A 21,273-nucleotide genomic window follows, 5' to 3' on the forward strand; every position below is an offset into this window, starting at 1 on the left:
TCACCTAGTAAATTCTTCTGAGATCATAACAAACTCGTGATAACTCTTTCAGTCTTTTAAAGGATTATCAAGTTCCTGGCCACATCATTAAAAAGCGTAAGTAACCTTTAATTGATCCGAAGCATAGAACATTTATCAACAAAAAGATAAGGACCAAGATCCTAAGAACAGTTTAAAAACTATATGGGAAGGTGGCACAGAAAACAAAGGGCAAACCTGATGTTTTCCCTGTTACACAATTTACCATGAGCACATGCTGCAACTTTCTGTACAAGCTATTTTCCTAAGCACTAAAGGCTTCATGCCCAGGTATCTCATATTGCTATAGTCCAGCCAAATAGTGATGAAGGCACAAATAACTGAGGCCAGGTCATCATCCGCCAGGATAAGGCCGTTTCCTAGCCAAAGTATTACTCGTGGATGCTGCTATGTGGGAGCCTGCAATCAGCCAGGAATCCAAGAGCACTCCTAAATTACAGGCCAGCCTGTCCGAATGGGGAGGCAAATCTTCAGCCAACGGAAACTATTTTACCAAGTGAAAATCTTCAGAAATGCCATCTTGTGTTCACTAACACCACCTTCTTGCTCTGTCTCAACCAACTCTTATTTTCCCTGCTGTGAACTGGCCCTGTCCAAGCTATGGGCTACACAGAATGCTTTGCAACACGGAAACCCAACACACTTGATATTGTTGTGTATTGCTGGTAGTTGAGTTGGTGTGACATGAACAGTTCAACCACTAAACTCACACTGCTTTGAGTTCTTACAATTTTCATGTAAGGCTTTTAAAAAAAAACTAACAACCAACCCTCTCTTCACCCCCTTTTTTTAAACAAAATTAAGGACACCTACTAGCATGATATAAGAGATTAGATTCCAAAAGCTTCTAGATACAAGCATTCCGGTAGAGCTTCTGTCTCAAAAATACACCTGGAAACAAGGAAGATGAAACTGAGGTTGACTGTGCACTCTTCAGTTTCCACTCAAACTACTACCAGCGGTACAGCCTCCAAGGCAGAAGTAACAGCGAACCGATTGTGAACAGCCCCGGCAGCCTCCATCCCTTTCACTGCAGCTTCTCTTTCCTCAGAACAGCGTTAGATACCCTTTATTTCTGAATTTAAAACCTAGAAGAGGAAGTGGCACTCATACATTCAGCAGTTGTGACACACCTGCCTACATCTCAGCTGAAAGTCACAAAGGCACATCCAGCTCGAGCCAAAGGCAAAAACTAGTTCCCTTTAACCAGCAACTGCACTCTGCAACAGAGCTCACCTTCAACAAGAATAAATTTGCCTTCCCTCTGGCTGCACTTTCTGTTGGATCACAGAGGGAGGAAGAGCAACGAAAAGCGAGCAGTTGGATGGCAGGAGTGGCAGCAGGTAGCCTAGCCACCAGGAACAGAAAATTCAAAGGAGAATTTCTTGCTAATTCCTTCAGACTCCAGAAGGACCCACAGCCTCTAGACTAACAGTAAGTCACCCAGAGGCATCCCAGCCCTTTGCCTCCCTGTTGTGTTACACTTCCCCTGTTAAAAGTCACTTTTCAATAGAGACACTACTGTCCTCTCTCCCCACCTTGTAAGACCACCATCAATAGGCCACCTACTCCACAAATGACGTGAAGCACTTCTGCCTCTTGACCTGGCACAAAACACAAAACACATCATAGAGCCTGCACTTATCTCGAGAAATCCCCAAATCCACCATACCACCCCAAATTTTGATTTGCCCCTAACCCACACCCCTACATTGCTTTAACATAACCTACCCTTTTACTGTCACACATTCGCTACCCAAGAGGTCACCCGCTGCTCTTTGCCTTATTCCCAGTGCTACTTTGGGAAACAAACTGACCACAAGGTAAAGTTTATCATATGCAAGTCATTTTGCAAATACGTAAACTGGATCATTAAATATTTACATAAGATGTTACATGGTTTTGCATAAAACTTGGCAGCTCTGGAATGCTTATTTGAGACATCTAACCAGGGCCTGGGAAAGGAAGAAGAGAAGAGAAAAGACCTGAGAGTGGGAAGAAGGAAAGAATAGTTAATCCTTTTCTCTCAAACAAGTGCTACAGAAAAAGCACACAGTACGATAGTCTTTTCCATGACTGCACATAGGGTTCCTGCCTAAATGTCCTGGAAATAACTAACGTAGCGTTTCTATAAGCACGCTCCTCACATTTTTTGCTCGGAGTCACTTTTCTCAATCCCTCTTCCCTTCCCTCTGCTCCTCATGCGTTAGTCTTTGGCTTCCCTGTTAGTCTATTGGCTGCCACTTTGTTCAGGGAACTAAGGCCACATAGAAAGTTATTTGCACCACTCATTTCTCTTTATGGTTTTCATGAACTGCTGCTAAAGTCAGGACTAAAAGAAACAAGATGCCCTGAGGGAACTGTTCAACAGACTAGAACTGGTAGAAGAGAACTACAGATGCTTCCATTTTAAACAGTATCAAGGTCTGGATTCCAAAATGTCACCTGGGAGTTGCCTTGCAGTACAGGTCAAAAAATAAATACAGGAGTATGTAGGGACCATCACACTCCCCCCTGTTGTCAACAGAGATTTTTTTATTTTTCCAGCATCTGATATGTCAGTTAGCAGAAGCTTAGGAATAGAAGCCAAAGCTTGTAGGGGAATTACAAAACACAAAAAGGACTTTTGGTGACATACCTACTATGGCCGAATGTCCTCTAACCAAAGGTAGATAAAATTATTCATGCAGTTTTACTGTTAAAGAACAAGATTTGGGAGCAATTCTACCAGATGCCTGCAGGGAAAGAAAAACACTTGGGTGGTATTTTTTTTTGTTGTGGTATTTTTTTGTGTGTTGTTGTGGTTTTGTTTTTTTTGTTTGTTTGTTTGTTTAAAATCTTTTCATAACCACTTTGAGTTTCCATCATATGCACTGCCCCTAGCAGGATATGGGACAGACACAGGTTGTCTAGAGAGGTTGTGGAGTCTCTGTCCATGGAGGTACTCAAGGGCACCTGGGCATGGTTCGGGGCAGCCAGTTCTGAGTGGCCCTACTTAAGCAGGAGATTTGGACTAGATGACTTCCAGAGGTCTCTTCCAACCTCAACTATTCTGTGATCTTGTGAACTCCTACCGTTTCCCACAGTTTCTAGTTTCTTACATATATATATATTACACATATATATCAATACATATTTTAGTATATATAATCACTTTATATATATGCATATAAAGATATGTATGTACATATGTGGTAATATAAATTTTATATATTACATATATCTCTGTACGCTTTATTCATATAAATAAATATACATCATACACACTCTACTGTGTAAGAGACAGTAACAGCCTGAGGTCCAACTACTCAGTTTTACACCAGCAAATTCAAGGTAAAAAACACAGTCTAAAAGGAGATAACTGGTGCCCGCATAGGTAAGTTTCTATTAAGAAAACCATATGTACATAGGTAGATCAATCTTTCCCCTCGGTGATTCAAGCCCTGTTCATCTCAAAAAAAGAAAGGAAACAGCAGAACCCCTCCTGGCTGGCTGCACTATCCACTGGTGCAAAGTCCAGTGGGGATGCGTAGTGAAACACACTGCTCCTTAGCTCCTGGGCGAGCTGATGTCTACTGAAGTGGCTGCTGTTTGATCCCAGGTGTCCACACAGAAATAAGTTGCATTCCCTAAGAAGCAGAGGCCTGCCAGGCAGGGGTTACTGCAAGGGGGGACTGGGCTGCTGCAGCAGGCTCTGGCCTAAGCACAGGCTGTGAGGTAATGTGAATTCCTTGGCTCGCAGCAAACACCTGAATTCTTTGGAAACCACAGGAATCCAGCACAGAAAAGGTAAATATCCCAGCGGAGCCAGTGCTAATTAGGAAGCCAGGCTACCGAAGGAGGGGCACTGTGTGGAGGAGCAGGGTGAGCTCAGGCAGCACAGGCAGCCGGTGGCAGCGCTGGGAAGCCCGTCTGCCCCCTCCACCATTACTGGCAGTCTCGTGTTGCTCTGGAAAGTTTCCCCCCAGCTGCTGCTCCTTGGGCCCTTTGCAAGAACATTTGGTTTTTAGCTCAGTGTTACTTTTTTTTTTTTTTTTAATTTAAATCTATTTTTCAACTTCGGTGTAAATCAGACTAACAAATTCCTGCTGGACTAGGACTCTTCCAGCCACTCAGGCTCAGAAATAAGGCTGCCTAAATCTGGTAATTTAGGCAAGAAGTAGGCTGTGGAGAAGTATCCCAAAAAACAAGGAGACATTTCACTATGTGTCAAGTCTCCATTACGTCTGGAGGCACCAAGCAAAACAGACCTCCAGACCCCTTTCTGTCCCACTGGGAGATGCACAGGAAGAGGGAAAGTCAGATGGGAAAGAGGAGCATCCCTAGATGGCAAAACAAGGAAGGCTGTCACAAACAGCATGGGCTATTCCTGGCCCCGTGTCCTCTTCAACTGTACTTCAAATACCAGTTAGGCTCATTCTCGTCATCCCAGGCTGCCCCTCCAAAAAAAAAAAAAAAAAAATCAGCATAATGCATCAGTTCAATAGTTGCCATAAGAGCTGCCTTGGGTCTTCCACTTGCTAATGCCCACATAACTAGTCACTGTGACATGGAGAAGGCTGAGGTACATAATGACTATTTTGCCTAAGTCTTTGCCGACAAGAGCTCCAGCACATGGCCCGGACCCCAGAAGGCAAAGGCAGGGACTGTAAGAATGATGAACTGCCCAGTGTAGGAGAAAATCAGGTTCAAGACCATCTAAGGATCCTGAAGGTGCAAAAATCCATGGGACCTGATGAGATACATCCATGGGTATGGATATTCTATCACATATTTTAGAAGTCTCAAATAGAACAACACATTTTTAACATGAGATCAAATGATTGAGACTAACATGGATAAGCTTGTCAAGACTACCTCATTCTAGAATATATGCTTCATGCGGTCAGTCCAAACCTACAGCTTCAATACAGAAGTACCAGCTAGAGGTCTCCAGGCTGCAAGTCACAGATGGTCAATGTAGATGATTAAATACAGATATTTAGCAACTTGGTGCCTGAAAGGACAATTACCAGACGCATGCAAGCATGCTTCATCTACCTATTTTTGTTTGTTTGGCACTTCCCAAGTTCTACTCAATACCCTTTTGAAGAATAAAGGAAAAAAAGCTTTATGGTCAACATCTGCCTGAAAAGTTGCACTGAAGAACGTCAACCAGGACAAATCAGACAGCTATTCAGTATTTCTAGCACAAATCAACCAGCAATAGCTGAAGGCTTTGTTACATACCTCTGTGTATATACCCTTCAGACCTCCTTCAAAGGAAACTTTTTCTTCACTTTTCCACATGGAAAATGAAATATAAGTCACACAGGCTTGATCCATAATCCCTTTCTTCTCCTCAGCATTGAGGCCTCAAATTCCTGTCTAGATCACGTCATGACAAGTCTAGCTGTCCCAAGAGAAACCAGGCCTAAGGAAGTATCTAGTCAAACATCAGATCACAAACGTGTATAGTAACAAGTCTGTCCCTTTGCAAGATCATTACATCTTATGGTTTCCTGATAACACTCCTTTTCTGGTAGAGGTTCCAGCTTTACTGAAGCAGTCAGGTTCTTCTTGTATTTGGAATACACAAACCATAAGACTGGAGGAAAACATTACCTTTCAGACAGGCTAAAAGAAGAAAATAGAAGAAAAAAGTCCCTGACTACACTTCAGGGACTACCTATGCTTTCAGAAAGCAACCTCTGTACATGGAAATCACCACATAGTATCGCAATTACTAGCGAAGGTCCGTAGAATAGATTCCTTTGTTCTGCTGGTGGGTTTCCCCTTAGATTGCTCCAATACTTTCTTTTATTCCAGGCTCCTATGTTACCTCTCAGTTCTCTGCTACAAATTGCTTCCACACTTAAGCACTGTTTCTCCTAAATAAAGAACAGAAACCAGCTTCCTCTCCCAAAGGTTAAGGCATTTCCCCCTGCCCCACACAAGTTTTGTCCCAGCTTTAAACCAAAGTGTTACAGCACGTGAAGCAATAAAGGAGTCTCTCCCAGCACTTAACACCGCAGCATTAAATGGAAGGCCAGGGAGCTAAACAAGAAGCCAGAATCCAGTAGCTCCGGGATCCTTACCTTTCCAACTGTGAATTTGGAAATCCAGAGTATGGGAAAATTCCAAATCACTAAAACTAAAGACCATTAGTGCCATCTGCAGGCCATACAGAACATCCCACCTCAAGTTTTCTGTCACCTCTACTCGCGCTTGGGCATTGTGTTCCAAAGCAAGTTTGCCAACACTTGCTGCACAAATATAACTCTGCAGCCACAGACAAAGGGAAAAGTTTAAGAGTAATTAAGAATATTGCTCATAAATTTATACCTACCATGAGAAAACATTTAACTACAGGTCTTGTTGCAAGCCTTTAGCGGTAAGTTTGAGCACTACTCAGCTGAAGTTACTCAGTGAGTAGTTGAAATTCAGTAACAGAACTAAGACTATCCTTGGAACAGAGAAAACACATCTTGCTGATCCCTCTACATCAGTCCCACAGCTGTGCAGCTGACATCATCATGTATCTAGTGCTACAGTTCATCTCCATATACTAGCTACCTCCAACAAAGAACCGTGAGATAGGATGAAATTTAAAGGAAAAGGTAACTATTTACCACATGCTATTAGTAATATCAGTGTCCTGTGCATACAGGACATATTTGTCATGTATATGGACACGATGTGATCTAGATTAGATTCCATGTGCTTAAGCTATAATCAAAACATAGTAAGGATTTTAGAAAACTGAAAAGTAGTATTATTGCTTCATGGAATCTTACCAAGATAGAGTCCAGAATTCTTGAGACTGATGCTTCTGGATGCATAACCAGAAAGAAAATTTAAGTTCTTTGCTCAGGACTGACTACAACGCTGTTTCAAGCTCTAAAGCTGAATATTCTGAACCTCAACAGAACAAAGAAATTCAGTCAGCCAGCATCCAGGTTATCAGGTAAGGATACCAGCTCACAAACTCAAAAAATTAAATTTTAAGCCTCCAGTACAAGAAGTATGTCAGAACTATTAAAATGGTCTGAAAAAAACACAGTGTATAAGGAGCAGCTGAGGAGACAAAGATTGTTCAGCCGACAGATGAGAAGGCTAGGAATGGATCTGACTGCTGTGTTCAACTACTTAATGCATGGCTATAAAGACAGAGTCAAGTTCTTCCCAAACGAGCATAGCAAAAGGACAAGATGCAACAGTCCAACTGCAAGGAGGGAAGTTCTGATTAGATAAAATTAAAAAAAAGACAGATTTACAGTGAGAAAGATCAAATACTGGAACGGGTTGCCAAAAAAGACTAAGAAAATTCCATTCCTGAAAGATATTCTAACCTTTATGGTATAAAGCCACAGAGTACCTATTTGAACTTGAAGATGGCCTTGTCTTGAGAAGGAAGCTGACTATATAAACCTCCATACTTCCCTTGCTAAATAGTTTGATGATTCAATCTTAATATATGCTGTCTGACCAGTATATTTCAATCAGAGGAAGATACTGGCTTCCTTCCTTATTTCCTTTCCTAGACCTCTGATAGGAACAGAGTAGTTAAAAAATCAAACACCTACACCCCCAACACACGTACACAAACACACACCAACAGTGGAGTAGCAAATTTGTCTTCAAGAGACAAAAATGCTACATATCGTGGAACTGGAACACTTGCTTCCTTAACAGAGCAGAAAATTTGTCTCAGATTTTTGTTGTTGTTGTTTTTTATTTATGCAGAAGCATACCTATTTGTTACAACAAGATCAGCAGAACTAACTTTAAGACATTGGTTATGATGCAACTCCTATTTCAGTGGTCTACTATAGATTGCTAAGACTTTCTGAAAACAGGCAGTGCACATATTCAACACTGGATTATCTTCGAGATGATTTTGTTCACCCCTCTTCACTCCCCAGTAACATCCAATATTAGCAATTAACAATACCCAAAATAGAAAACTTGCGTGCCAGATATGTTTAAGACTTCTTTTCCAAACCGATGACAGTTGTCACATTTTTAACTGACCAAAATGAGCCACCTGTTCCAGTCCCCATTTAGGGAAGCAACCTGTTCACAGCATCGTTGCAGGCAAAGGCACATTGCAACAAACCTGAAGGGAATCTGTTCATCAATTAAAAGGAGGAGTATATTGCTTGTGGGATCATCATTAACACATCTTTTTGGATTCAGTATCTGCTTCAGATAAAAATATGCTGGATTCAGTACATGCCTCGGTCAGAGCTATGCAGGCTCAAACCCTAGAGTTATTGAGTTATTCTTTCTGGCTCTATGAGGTGGACTTAGAACAGATTTAACAGTGCTCAGGACTGTTGCAGAAGACAGCCCTATGATGCTCTCATCTTAAACAGTTAAGTTTATGGTCTGAGCTGGAGCTGGCAAGGATTTAATTCTCTTCACTTGGAATTTTGGAGGGGTGATTGTTTTAAATTTATTAGTTGCTCAGCTATTTAGCTAAACTTCTGTGATGAAAGAGAAACGGGTATTTTTGGCAGATAAATGTTCCCCCTGGGAATCTTAAGTATCTTTCATAACTTAAATGCAAAAGAAAATTGACATCTTGCAGGATAAGAACAGTGAACCAATTGAGCTTCTTTACTTGATAATGCAGAAAATACAAACGCTGACCTAAAATTTAAAAGACAAGTTGAAGGTATTAAGACAGAAGATACCAACAACAGGTCTCTGTTTTTGCCTTTATGATTAAATGGAAACTGAGAAAGTTTAGATTCCCTTTCACCCAGGCTGAAAGGATTGAGAAGAGGTATCAAGGCACCAACAGTTCACAATGGTTTTAAGAACCTGACCTTTACAACAAACATCCCATTAACGGTATGTGGCCATTCAACTCTTAAAAGTTGAATTTTTTTTATTACTTCCCTTTGTAATAAAGTCCCTCACTAAAGACCTTATAAACTGATAGGACAATGCATAATGAAATATCATCTACAAAAACTCTGTGGAGCTCCAGAAGTGTCGTTTCCTTCCCATTTGCTACCATCTCAGAAGTACAAAGGCAATCCAAGACTTCTCTTGACCACTGAGTGCATATACACTAAGGAAGAAAAAAAAAAACTCCCCTACCTGGCCAGCCCTTCCTCGTAGAGATAGATGACAAGCGGATCATAGGATGTAACCAGAACATACAGGCGCACATCAAATTTGAAATCTGAAATACAGTTGTCAAGAGTCAGTGACTGCAAGTATCTTTCAGATATCATATCCAACTGAGGAAATTCAACAGACCCTCTGAACATTGGGAAGAATAAACCATTACCTGCTGCTGCCATACAGTGCTTGAAGCTCTCCCAGTTAAAAAGCTTCCTGATTGCAATGAATTTTCTATTTTTTTTTTTTGAGAACTACTGCAAGATAGACCACTTGATTATTCAGCTAAATTCCTACAAAAGTTGTTGAGCTCTTCATGTCCTAGAAACAAGAAAGAATGTGCAAGCAGGAAGCAATTTCTAAGCACACTCACCATCTATTAGCAGGGGGTTGCTGATGTAACGAGAGACCAGGATGTTGTCTTCTAGCACAATCTGGTTTGGCTACAGAAGAACAGAGAATCCATGAGTGAGAAAACCAGGAGGCTCAAGGAGTAACAAGATGACTACATCAAGCCTACTATTTTTCCAGCTTTCACCTCCCAACACCACTCTGCACCAGTAACTATGTCAGGGGTGAGGGGGGGGGGGGCAACATGACCAAAAAAAAATATCACCAGTCAGTCACAATACACTTAAGGTAATTAGATCCTGACCAGAAGCTTGGGAATGATTGCATTTCCAAAAAACGCCCACTGAATTTTCCAGTCAAGTGTTCCTTAGAGTGAAATACAGGTTTAACAGACACATGGCTAAATAATATAAAATAGGCAAGAGAGAAAAATCTGAAAGTGACTGTCATTGTTTGTTTCCTGAGTGTTTAACCAGACACATGGAGGAGGGATTTTCTGGAAGCCACCGGAAGGAGTATGTAACTACAGTTGGTGAGGAAGTCACAAGTGAAGAAAATTAATACTCATGAATTAATGGATCTATGGCTAGACCCAGAGCTGGTACCCAACCCTTTTGCCTACATGAATAAATATCTTCTACTGAGGATCAGTTCACAGCGGGGGCTAAGGTACGAGAAAACTACTCCTGTTGCACAGAACAGAAAGCTCTATCAAATACAAATTTGATTTACAAATTACATACAAAATGTGATTACAAATACACATTGCAAAGTCATGGGACCTGCTGAAAAAGCTTCTACTTCTTTGCTGTATCCAAGTCCTCCTTCTTGTAACCAGTTTTAACTACTCATGCAAATGGTTTCTTGCAAAACATTTTCCAGCCTCCAGCTTGCAAAAGAGCCAGAAGAACCCCATCATCCTGAATTTATTCAATTTTACACGTATTCAGCCTTATCAGCGTCACAAGCAGGAAATCTAGGCATATAGAGTACATATGTACAACATGAGAGAACAAGCTCAACTTCCCTCAGCATATCACCAAAATGACAGCTTCTTTTACAACGGACCAGATAAACCGAAGAGGTTTTTTTGCCTTTAAAAAAAAAAAAATTGTGATGAAATTTTGGGAGACACTCCCTTAACAGAATCACACTGAAGGACACTGAAGTCTTTGGGCCAAACTAGCTAAAATGTTTCTGAAACATATGTACACAAAGGGAGAGTGGTCCCAGAAGGGTCTTTTCCCCAGTTCATGGCCAACTGCCATATAAGCCTAAACTCGTTCCTCTCTTTCAAGCAGAGAGAAAGCTGAGTGCAGCTCTGGAAATACTTACTTCATACACTTGGCGAATTGCTCCCTTATTTTATGGGAAAGAATCCAGGTAGAGAACAGATGAGACAGCATGACCCCTTCAGCGCAGGGGAGGCTAAAAGGGTTTGAGTGAGTGAAAACAAAGTGACTCACCAGTCAGTTTTGCTGCTGAGAATACTTATTGGAATATCCTCATGTGTTTTGGCTCCTGCCCAGATATATTTGTTACCTATGACAAGCTAACTCCCTGCAAAGCCCCCAGAATGGCAACAAAACACTGTAACCAGCATATTGAATTCAAAGAATCATTCCTATTACTCCATAAAGGCACACTAGCATTTAGATTACAAAATTCTAAGACTGATACACATCTTACTGTGTCATATAGTTTCATTTTATCTAGTCTTTTACAGGGGTGACAGGGAGAAAAGGACACTGTGTGAGGACTGTTTAGGCTGCCCAGGGCAAACAACCAAGGAGAGTTCTGGGAATCATCCCAAGGCCAGCCTACTGTCAGCCGCAAGGAGAGCACGAAGTAGCACAGATTCCCGAACCGTCTCAGGGAGTATGAACTTGTACCTAGTAAGCCAAGACTTGAAAGTACCATATAGATTGCAAGATACACACAGCACATAAAGAAAGAGCTTAGTTTTGGTTACGCAGTATAAGCCAGGGCAGACTTTGCCAGCTGCTCAGGACTGTTAAACTGCTCACCAATGTACTGTTGAAATCCAGAGCACGGCCATTGTCTGCTTAGATGTTTGCATGCACCTCGCCTGGAAACTTGCATAGCTTTGCAGACCATGTTACTGAAAAGCAGCCTTTTTGATGAACACTTACATTATTTATCAGGTAGACACCTCGACCCCTGGAAGAGGCCACGGGCTTCACTATCCATGGGCCCCTGTCCTTAGAATAGGTATCTGGTTAAAAAAAAACACCACCACAAGTCTGAAACATCTTTAGTTTCGCTTATTTACAGAGGAGCAAGAACATTGCCTACAGTAAAGCCCTAGAGTACCCCAGTAAGAGATCAAGGCCCACTTTTTGATGTCCAATTTTACCCCTCAGGACGCACTGCAATCATTACAGTTCCTCCTGCTGCTTTGATATATTCTTTTCTCTGCTCTACACCTCCTTTTGACATTTCTCTCTTCAGTATGCCCAGATATTAGTTAGGGAAATTATGAAGCTGATCATCGTCAACACTGGGCTCCAAAACTGAGCTTTCTTTGCACACAAAGTCCACAATCAGCTTCTTGAGGACTTATATAGGCATGGAACAGGCAGCACAGTGAAAATGATATGAACAAATGATGTGCACCTTTTCTACTGTCTTTCCAGCTTCATCAACACTGACATGATCAAACAAACTGGAGTATTAAGAGTGATTCCCTTCCCCCTACCAAGTTATTCTGCTTTAAGTCTGGGCATCAGCAGCCATTCACTTACTGCAGAAGTCCTGGTACTCTGCTGGGAGGATGAAGGTCTGAGGTAAGATATGGAATGCCTTGAATCCATGGGCCAGCTGCATACGACTGACGTTCTTGTACAGCCTGTCCTTCCGTGTCAGTTCATACGACCTGAAGTCCCAAAACAAGAGACTATCCATTTTCCCAGCATAAAAAAGAAAGAAAACCACAAAACACCACCGCACTGCAACAACCTATTGTCCTAGTTACTAAAGGATCTGCAGCCCTGTCAGATATCTCAGCCCTAACCTGCAACTACTCTTCAGTTTCACTGTCTCTGCTATATGGCTGTATTGATAATCACCCTCATCTGTAGTGCCTCTTGCTATTCCCAAGAGGGACTGAAGCACAAACTGTTATAACGGTGTTTGCAAACTTTAACAGGTGATACATGACTACAACTGTAACAAAGAACCCCAAGCCCCAAACACCTTACTTATACCATCAAATAAAGGGGGGGTGCAATCAGTTTTTGGGCTATGGACAAGCAGTTCAGCTCACATACTATCTCCCCTAAACCCCTAAAGACTGTTTAGAATGAAGACAGTATGTGGCACACATCCAGCATGCTGGGACTTTACAGTATCATTATCACAAAAAAAAAAAGCAAGCTATCTATACTCACATTTCTGCAAACCATGACAAAGATGTTCAGCAAAATATGATGTCAAAGCCTTACCTAGGGAAATGATTGACTTTCTGAATATCTGTAAGGGAACGCAGCAAGTAGGGCTTCAAGTGTGATCCCGTCCACATGAGATTATAATCACTGCTACTAGGGTGCACCTAAAAAACAACATGAAAAAAAAAAAGCACGTAAAGCTACGGAAATAGTGAGAAACACCACCACTTGTCCTACAGACTGCGCCCTTCTGTCTGTGGGGCCACAGCAATTCCGGTTTAAGACAATTTCCTTTATTCGTCTCTAGTATTAGGGCAATTCTACACAGACTCCTATCCTAAGCTACTGTACTGTGGTGCTTGGAAATAAATATATCAGTTTTCTATACAAGCTTACGGCTTTGCTCTTTTAATAGACCATGTAAACCCAATTATAAAGCATTTCAGACTTTCCCAGGAAACTTGGGAGACCAATCCCCCAACTTTGCCTTATTCAGAAGAAAATTCACCACCCAAACACTTCTCTCAAACTGTCACTAGCTGCACACAGGACATTCTTTAGAGCAAGGAAGGTGCTAGAAGAAACATATGACACCACAACAATGCTTCCATGAGCTTGCAAAGGCTGAAACATTAAATCCTTCAGATCTTCCCAAGGGCGTGAAGCAACACTCTAGAAGCAGGAAGAGAAATGCACAATAACCTTAACTTAAATATCCCTTTTAGGCTTAAGCCTGCAAAATTAGGTAAAGGATAATCCTTTCAGAGTGAAAAATCACAACATTTTTCCCCAGCTGACAAAACACGGAGAAGAGCAGGGGAAAAAAGAAGGAAAAGAGAAAAAACACAAAGTGGGTCCAAGGGAACTTCCTGGTCCTAATCCTGCAGAGTAAACAACAACAAAAAACACCACACACATAAGACATGTCCACATGGAGACACACCTTCCAGCTCAGCACATAATCAGACTTGCCAACGTGCTGGTAATCCCGAGCTTGTTGCACTCACCTCGTGGAATCCATGGGCAGTCAGTATGCTTCGGACCAGGCGGCTGTCCGTCCGTACAATCTTATAGGACAAGTGGTAGTGCTCTGTTAAGAAAGCAAGAGACACAACGCTAGAGTCTGCACACAGAAGAATAAACCCAAGTTACCTATGCTACCAAACCACAGAGAAGAGCACCATAGGACTCGGCACGGAACAGCTGCACTTAATCCACAGTAGCAGCACATAACAGACAGGTACTTTCTGTCACCATTTGCCTACATCTTGAGGCATTAAATCCAATTGAAGCAAATTACATCTGTCATCAGGTATAACATTTCTACATCACTGAACCCTGTCCTATCAAAATAAAAACCTGTTCGTTTGTTAGGATGTCCTGATATATATATTTATATATTATTTTTTTAAACAGCTCTTCATAGCCTGCTTTATAACACTCCAAATAATGATTTCAGCTCTTTCTTCTCAATTCAAGATGAGTATTCCTAGCTAAAAGCAATCGTGCCATACACCCCTCATTGACACAGTTAACTTATGTGACCACTTTTAGTGTTTCATTTTGGTCTTTCAAGGTCTATGAATTTTTGTTCATGTCTCATTCAACTGTACCGATCTTCCAATAAATATCTGCAAAAATAGTTGAAAAATAAAGTAAATAGGACAAGTATTAAATGAAAAAGAAAATATTTCCTGAGTAAAAAGTCATGATTAGGTCTCAGAAAATATGTTCTACCAGTAAAAATAAGTCCAAAGAAAAGACTAAGAAGTATCATCATCTGTGACTAGACAAAGGTCTAAAGGAAATTTAAGAAGTTGCACTGTCCAGTAGTAGACTTGTTAAATAACAAAAAATCCTCTACTGCCTGAGAAAAAGCATAAGAAACACCACACTCCAATTAGGACACAAGTTACAGTCAGCATCAGCTTCTGCCACCATTCAAGTACATTTGTAACTCACATCAAAAGGATCAGGAGTTTTTACACACAAATCACCTTCTCCACCCCTTACCCAAAGGAGCCAGGAGCATTTCTGCTTGGCTAGGACATTAGAAATGAGTGCACCAATTATCTAAGAAAGGGAGAAGCAAGAGAAGAAAGAGGTGTCAGCATCTACACAAGAAAAAGCTGAGTGGATTTTAGTTTTTCCCCAGCTCAGCACATCCAGAATGAGTTCCCAGCCATACACACCCACAAGCACTAACTCTCGCAATCTGGAGTGACTCTTTGTAACAACTTTGCCTTATTTAGAAGCTCTCCCTTGTCTGACACTAGACAGGTTTAGTCTGACTGCAGTGCTGTTCTAAAAGCAATCATTTTGCTTACAGCCTTACTCACAGTTGTGAGGCTGTAGAAACAGAGACTTGTTTTTAAAGCTTACTACTATTAATACCACCGTAGGGCTGGCAGCTCTGTTTCGTGATGAAACCCTCTCAAGACTCAAACTGGAAGGATTGATTTTAAGTTCTCAGCTACAAATTAGTGCATTTATCTTCTGGTCATAAGTTCTAGCACAGCCTCCAAATCTGATTTGTTCCAAATCAAAGCATTCCAGGACCCATCAGAGGGCCAAAGATAAGCACTTGTCACAAACTAAACGTGATAAACATTCACCGATTGACCAAGTGTTTCTGAATGTCTCAGAGCTCAGAGACAAGAGAAGACTGTAGTTTCCTTCCTATCAATTCCTCTTCCCCACAGAGAGAAGGGAACATCTCAGTGTGAGACTTCTGCTTCACACCTTCAGGCCAGAAGCTGTCGCCTTGCTGCACCCACCTCCAATTAGGCGGAGATAGCTGTCGTTGGTCAGAATGGCATCAGCATGAAAGACGAAGATAGGGATCCGCCTGCAGCCGCCACCAGTCCACCTGATGCATGGGTGATCCCTAAAATAGCAAGACAGTATTAGCAGCTGCTGAGCCTCACGCACACAGCAGTTACTGACTGGGAGGATGCAGAAATTCCCTACGCTTGCTCTTGCTTGCTCACCTAGCCCATGGGCGGGACACACAGACACACACGAGGTACCCTGGTTCTCAGCTAAAAAGGGAACCTTCCAAATCATCCTCTTTGTGGGTCAGCCTTATCATTTTAAGTAGGAGCTTCGCTTAATTTGTATTGATTTTATTGAGTATAATTTGGGAGAAAACTCTTGAGTTTTCAGCTACGTTTCTCCGGATTTATAGCGCATCCGAGAACAAGATCCATAGCTCAGAGTAGGCTGTAACTACTGATATCCACACAACCAGACCTTACAACACTGGTTTCAGTCTCTAATTTAAGACAAGAGATGAAAATCTGTGCATACTGCCTGGTTGTAATCCTGGGCTCTAAAGTGAGCAAAAGGGCACTCCTGCAAAATTTGACAGACTGGAGAAGATTTGGCTCAACACAATGAATGTGTGTGTTCTTCCTCTCTAATTTCTGCCAGGCGCAGTGGAATGTGAGCCCACAATTCAACAGCGATGCCCCCAGGAAGCCACTCAAAGCTGCTCCAGGTTCCAAGATCTGTCCTGCCCAAAACATCAGCCCTACATTGGGAACTACCAGCTGCTCAGGTAGAGGAATTAATGACACACATACATAAATAAAAGCTATGACACAAAATCCTAAGATGACAGAAAGCAAACAAAACTCAGACTACTTGTTAATCCCTGCTTAAGGAAACAGAGCTATGAAAAAGTTAACCAGAAACCAAGGGGTTGGAGAGACATATCTATATCCATCTACATTAAAAAAAATGGAAAGACTGGCACAGAGAAACAAAGAAGCATGTGACCATACAATGTGCAAGATCATTGTCTGCCAAAAGTTTGGAGACATTACAAAAGACAAAACATTTCCTAGACTTACCACAAGGAAAGTCCTTCTTAGTGTAACTTTGGTCCTCTTAACCAGGTTATCCCCCTGACAAATCAATTCCACAGCACTGCCATCTGCCTCCACTGCCTTCAGAAATCAACTGGTGTGGTGTAATGAGCTGTTCAGATGGAAGGGACCCAAGAGGATTCCAGAACTTACATGACAGGCCAGAGCCTTATATAAGTGGGAAATGAGCTGAGGCAACAGAAGGGGAGGTTACGTTAAGCCTGCCCCGAGGATTTGCAGTAAGGCTACCAGGGCTCAGACAATCCTCCAGGTGACGGTCCTTCATTCCTAGCGTGACACTTGGCCACTTAACACAGGCAGGCTGTTAGAAAGACATTGTAGTCAAAGGCAGCTCTTCACCTGGTGGTCCATAAGGGTCTGGCAAGCCTGAAGCAGCTACTTGGTGTGAAGTGAGGTTTCCCTAGAGCCCTAAATCCCTGCTGCCTGCAGCTGGGCACTCAGAAGAAACACACAGTGATAAGAAAACAAAGAGGATGCATTAAAGTAGGCGCAGCTGAAATACAAAATAGGGATTCCAGTCTGGGGAAGAGGAAGGGAGCAAAAATAAAAGAAGCTACCAAGCAAGGATGGAACAGGCTAGTAGCTAGTAGGGAGTTCAGAAGCTGAGGAGAAATATGAGAGCTGTCATAAGCCAGTTTTAAGAAAGGATATAAAACAGTGCACAGCAGGCCACTGTAGAGCACACCCTCCTTCCCTGCAGGAAGTTAAAAACTAAAGCTAAACAGCAACAGCGACAAAAAAAAAAAAAAAGCCGCGAATTTCTCTCATTTTCTCACATGCCCCCAGGAAAGCTCCCAGCCTGCAAACACCACAGAACAAGACCCCAGACAGAAGCAGTCCTGGAGCCCGCGCGGAGCGGCCCCCCCGGCCCCGCCGAACCCCGCGGTCCCGCTCACCTCAGCCCGTCCGCGACCCCCTCCTCGCCCTCCTCCTCCTCCTCCTCCTCCTCGGCGGCGGACGAGCCGCTCTGCTCCGCGTCCCGCGCCGCGGCGCCTGGCATGGCCTCAGGCGGCTCTCACGGAGCTCCCGGCACGCGCGGGGGCCGTTAGTGCCGTTAGTGGCCGTTAAACGGCCGCGGGGGGGCCCAGCCCGGCCGGCCGCCCCCCCCTTCCACCGCCTCAGCCGGCCCCGCTCGCGCGGCGCTTCCCCGTTACTACAACAACCGCCGCGCCCAGCCCCGCCCCGCCCCGCCCCGCCCCGCCTCACCGCGCAGCCGCAGCCCGCCGTCCGCACTGCGCAGGTGCGACGGCCGGCCTCCTCTGGCTGAGGGAAGGGGGCGGGACCGAGCGCGGCGAGAGAGGGAGCTGATTGGCGGCTGCCGCTCTCGCGCCGCGTGGCGCGCGGCCGGCGGCCAATGGGAGCGCGGGAGGGCGGTAGGGCCGGGCCCCGCCGGGAGCGGGCGCTCAGTGTGCCGCCGACCGGCCTGGCGGCAGGATGAGTCGGTTCTTGTGCGTGCTGCGCAGCTGGCTGCTCATGGTGTCCGTCATCGCCGCCGGGAACACCCTGCAGTGCTTCCGCGACTACAGCTTCGTCTCCGAGAAGCTCTACACCGCCAGCCCCGGCCTCGGTAAGGGCTGGGCGCATCGCGGGGCCTGGCAGGGCCGCGGCGCCCCGCCGCTGCCGGCCCCGGAGGGGCTCCCCTGGGGAGCGCCCCCCGCCGACCTCGGTTCTCTCCCCCCCCCCCTTCTTGCGCAGTGAACGGGCTCCAGGCCCGGACGTTTGGCATCTGGACCCTGCTGTCCTCCGTGGTCCGCTGCCTCTGCGCCCTGGACATCCGCAACCAGACGTACGTGAGGGAGGCAGGGCACCTGCCTGCTACGGGGCCTGGGGAGCGGCACGGGGAGGGGGGGGGGGCGTCCCTCCGAAAGGGCTTTGGGAGTAGCGCAGCGCTTCTGCATTAGCTGGTTCTGCCTCCTGTCTGCGCGGGGAGAGCGTTCTCCTTTGTGTTGTGTTACCGGGAGGTCCGAGGGGATTTTGTGTCACGCATTTCTGAGCTCCAGCTTGGGAAGCATCTGCAGGTGTCGTTGCTGCTCTGTGGATGTTAAGCTAACTGCTGATGCTGATCCCACTGATACCTGGTACTTCTTTTCCTATGACAGCTCAGATAACAGCTATGGCGGGCTGAGGGAGCCCTTGCTGTGGTCCTCACACTCCGCCTTCTGTCATATGCTTTTACCTGGGGCTGATGGCAAGGCTTGAGGCACTGTGTGTAGCTGTGGCAGGTGTGGCAGGAGGCAGACTGTTTCTCCCCTGTGGTGTCAGAAGTCTTTCTGAGCGGGATTTTCCTGCAGTGACTCGGGTCTGCGCTAGGCAGAGCCTGTGCTGGAGGCTGGTGGAACTCGCTGCTCTGTCACTGCCTCCTGCAGCCCCACTGACTGCCCAGGCTCCTCTGTGGTGGGGAGGTGCAGGGACTCCGGTTACCTGTATTAATCTGTGGCTCAGGGGGTGGTGGCAATGGCAATTGCAATAAAGCCCATTGTTTCTCGGAAGGATTTTGTATCTTGCAGCTCATGGGCCTGCTCCCTTTCTACAGCTATGGCCCCTAGAGGGTAGCAGAGCGCAGGTGGGAAGATGTCTTCCTGGGCGATGCAGCCTGTAGTCAGCCATGTCCTGTTGCCCTGTTCCTCAGCGCATCCAGTTCTCACCTCTTTTTGCATGCACACTTGCTTCTCACTTCACCAGTTCCCTACCTTTGCTCTCCCCCCTTTCCTTACCTTCAGGCCAGACAGTGACAGTGGCTTTCAGTGCACCAGCGAACATGCTGCCCTGTTCTCCTCCCAGCTGTTGCCCGTGGAGCTTTTGTACCTCACTAGGCTGGGGACCAAGTGCCCTCTGTGCTCCCACAGCAAGGACAGACTGGGCAGCATGCAGGTTTACTGCTTTTCCTCTCAGCCATGCTCGTGCTACGGGGTGTGTGATAACCTGTTTCCTTCTGCTTTCCAACAGCCTCTATTACATCACACTCTTCACCTTCTTTGTGGCCCTTGCTCACTTCCTCTCGGAGGTCTTCATTTACCACACCGCAGCCTTGACAATGGGAATTATGGCCCCCCTCATGGTAGCAAGTGAGTAGAGCTCTGCATCCTTCCCTCCTGCCCCCCAGACTCTGTGGAGCTATCAGCTCCCCAAGAACTGTCCATGGGGCGGTGCAGGTGACTATCTCATCTGTCCAGCTCTTTCTACATGACTTAGACCATATCTCCATCACAGGTTTCTCTATCTTGGGGATGTTGATCGGGCTGCAGTACCTGGAGGTAGAAGCACTGTCACAAAACAAGAAGAAAAACTGAGACCGAGTGTCTTGTACAGGTCAGCATTGTCTCCTGTCTTCACTGCCAGACTTCCACGGGAGCTCTGTTGAACGTCCCCAGGACACCAGTCCCACCGGCAGATCGATGTTGGACTCTGTCAATCATTCATTGCTGAGTGTTCTTTTTCTTGTCCAGGCAACACTTTGACCGATGTCAACGACCAGGCCCCAGGGGAGTTCATGTCAAAGCTTGCTGGGGGCGTATGGTGAGCCCCTCCCTGAGGGGTGGCAGGGGATGTCTCTGGCATGCCCCATGCACTAAGGACTGCTCTCCCCCCGCACCTGTGGGGAGGAGGTGTAGAGAGCCACCTGGGATCCACCGAACACTTTAGACAGGAAGGAGGGATAATGTGCTGCCCCGGCACTGCTGTGTAACTTGCATGCGCATGTTCTGCAGGGGCTGTTTCTAATAAATGACAGAAAACTGCAGGGCATTGCGTCTGTCTCTTCAGCTATGCAGGAGGGAGTAGAGGATGTACGACCTTGGAACAGGCAGTTTCTACTCCATGTTGCAGGAAAAATCCTCTCTTTACAGCAAGATGGGAGCCTTTCCTTGACTCCTTCCAACAAAGCTCCAGGTCTGACTGATCTCTCTCCCTGTCACACACACACACACACAGGTTATAGCTCTTGCTTCTGCAGCATACAAGTGACAGCAAACCCCATGCATCTGTGAGCAAGGACTGAGCTGCCTTTGCAATGAGCTACAGCTACAACGGACAGAAAACAGGAACAGGTTGCTTAGACCTAGATGAAATAATGCCCACAACAGATGGGCAGTGCACAGAAGGCAGGATGGAACCAGCAGGAGCTGCTAGCTGGGAAGCCTGTGCATGTGAAGAAGCATGTGAAGAAGAAAGGGAAAAAAAGAGAAAAATTGCACAACAGTAGCAGTAGGCAGAAAAAGGATTATTCTGCAGAATATTTCAGACTAAAACAAAAAGCACCTGTAGACAGTTTCAAGTATTTAATATGAAATTGTCACCTTTCATTGTACACTTAGTGTTTTTAATATAAAATTTATATTTAAAAGCCATTTTAGACCCCATCCCTGCTCAGTCCCCAACTATCAAAGAAAGGACTTTTATTTTGGTCAAAAGACTGCACATTTTCACTTAAAAAATGTTAAAAACTATGTTAGAGAAGGTTATTTTTATCTATT

At 44.7% G+C, this 21,273-nt stretch overlaps 2 protein-coding genes across 8 annotated transcripts in view; one reads left to right on the plus strand and one right to left on the minus strand.

The window, feature by feature from the left end:
• TTLL5 (tubulin tyrosine ligase like 5) overlaps positions 1-17,958 on the minus strand; it is a 126,152-nt gene extending 108,194 nt beyond the window's left edge. For 4 of the 5 annotated variants that reach the window (XM_040560523.1, XM_040560524.1, XM_040560522.1 and 1 more), the window contains exons 1-8: positions 17,698-17,957; positions 15,689-15,798; positions 13,919-14,001; positions 12,969-13,075; positions 12,270-12,400; positions 11,658-11,740; positions 9,527-9,596; positions 9,130-9,214 (exon numbers count right to left, since the gene is read on the minus strand). In XM_040560523.1, coding sequence (XP_040416457.1) covers positions 9,130-9,214; positions 9,527-9,596; positions 11,658-11,740; positions 12,270-12,400; positions 12,969-13,075; positions 13,919-14,001; positions 15,689-15,798; positions 17,698-17,801 — 773 coding nt within the window. In that variant the 5' untranslated portion in view covers positions 17,802-17,957. Of the gene's footprint in view, positions 1-9,129; positions 9,215-9,526; positions 9,597-11,657; positions 11,741-12,269; positions 12,401-12,968; positions 13,076-13,918; positions 14,002-15,688; positions 15,799-17,697 lie in introns of all 5 variants that reach the window. The other variant, XM_040560525.1, reaches the window with a different exon arrangement.
• Positions 17,959-18,170: 212 nt separating this feature from the next.
• On the plus strand, positions 18,171-20,540 carry ERG28 (ergosterol biosynthesis 28 homolog). Of its 3 annotated transcripts, XM_040558366.1 has the most exons (5): positions 18,173-18,368; positions 18,497-18,587; positions 19,748-19,866; positions 20,012-20,110; positions 20,248-20,540. In XM_040558366.1, exons 1-4 carry the CDS (start codon positions 18,236-18,238, stop codon positions 20,089-20,091), a joined length of 423 nt encoding a protein of 140 aa, XP_040414300.1. In that variant the 5' UTR covers positions 18,173-18,235; the 3' UTR covers positions 20,092-20,110; positions 20,248-20,540. The 3 variants fall into 3 exon arrangements, with proteins under 3 accessions (XP_040414299.1, XP_040414301.1, XP_040414300.1); XM_040558365.1 differs by lacking the exon at positions 19,748-19,866 and having other exon boundaries at positions 18,171-18,368; XM_040558367.1 differs by lacking the exon at positions 19,748-19,866 and having other exon boundaries at positions 18,171-18,368; positions 20,012-20,540.
• The last annotated feature ends 733 nt before the right edge of the window (positions 20,541-21,273 follow it).

The sequence above is a fragment of the Cygnus olor genome, chromosome 5, assembly GCF_009769625.2.
Source record: "Cygnus olor isolate bCygOlo1 chromosome 5, bCygOlo1.pri.v2, whole genome shotgun sequence".
Lineage (NCBI taxonomy): Eukaryota > Metazoa > Chordata > Aves > Anseriformes > Anatidae > Cygnus > Cygnus olor.

Coding starts and splice junctions, on each gene's coding strand:
- ERG28 (XM_040558365.1), top strand. CDS start 18,236: ATGAGTCGGTTCTTGTGCGTGCTGCGCAGCTGGCTGCTCATGGTGTCC. Junction 18,369..18,496: donor CACCGCCAGCCCCGGCCTCG/GTAAGGGCTGGG, acceptor CTTCTTGCGCAG/TGAACGGGCTCCAGGCCCGG. Junction 20,111..20,247: donor AGACCGAGTGTCTTGTACAG/GTCAGCATTGTC, acceptor TTTCTTGTCCAG/GCAACACTTTGACCGATGTC.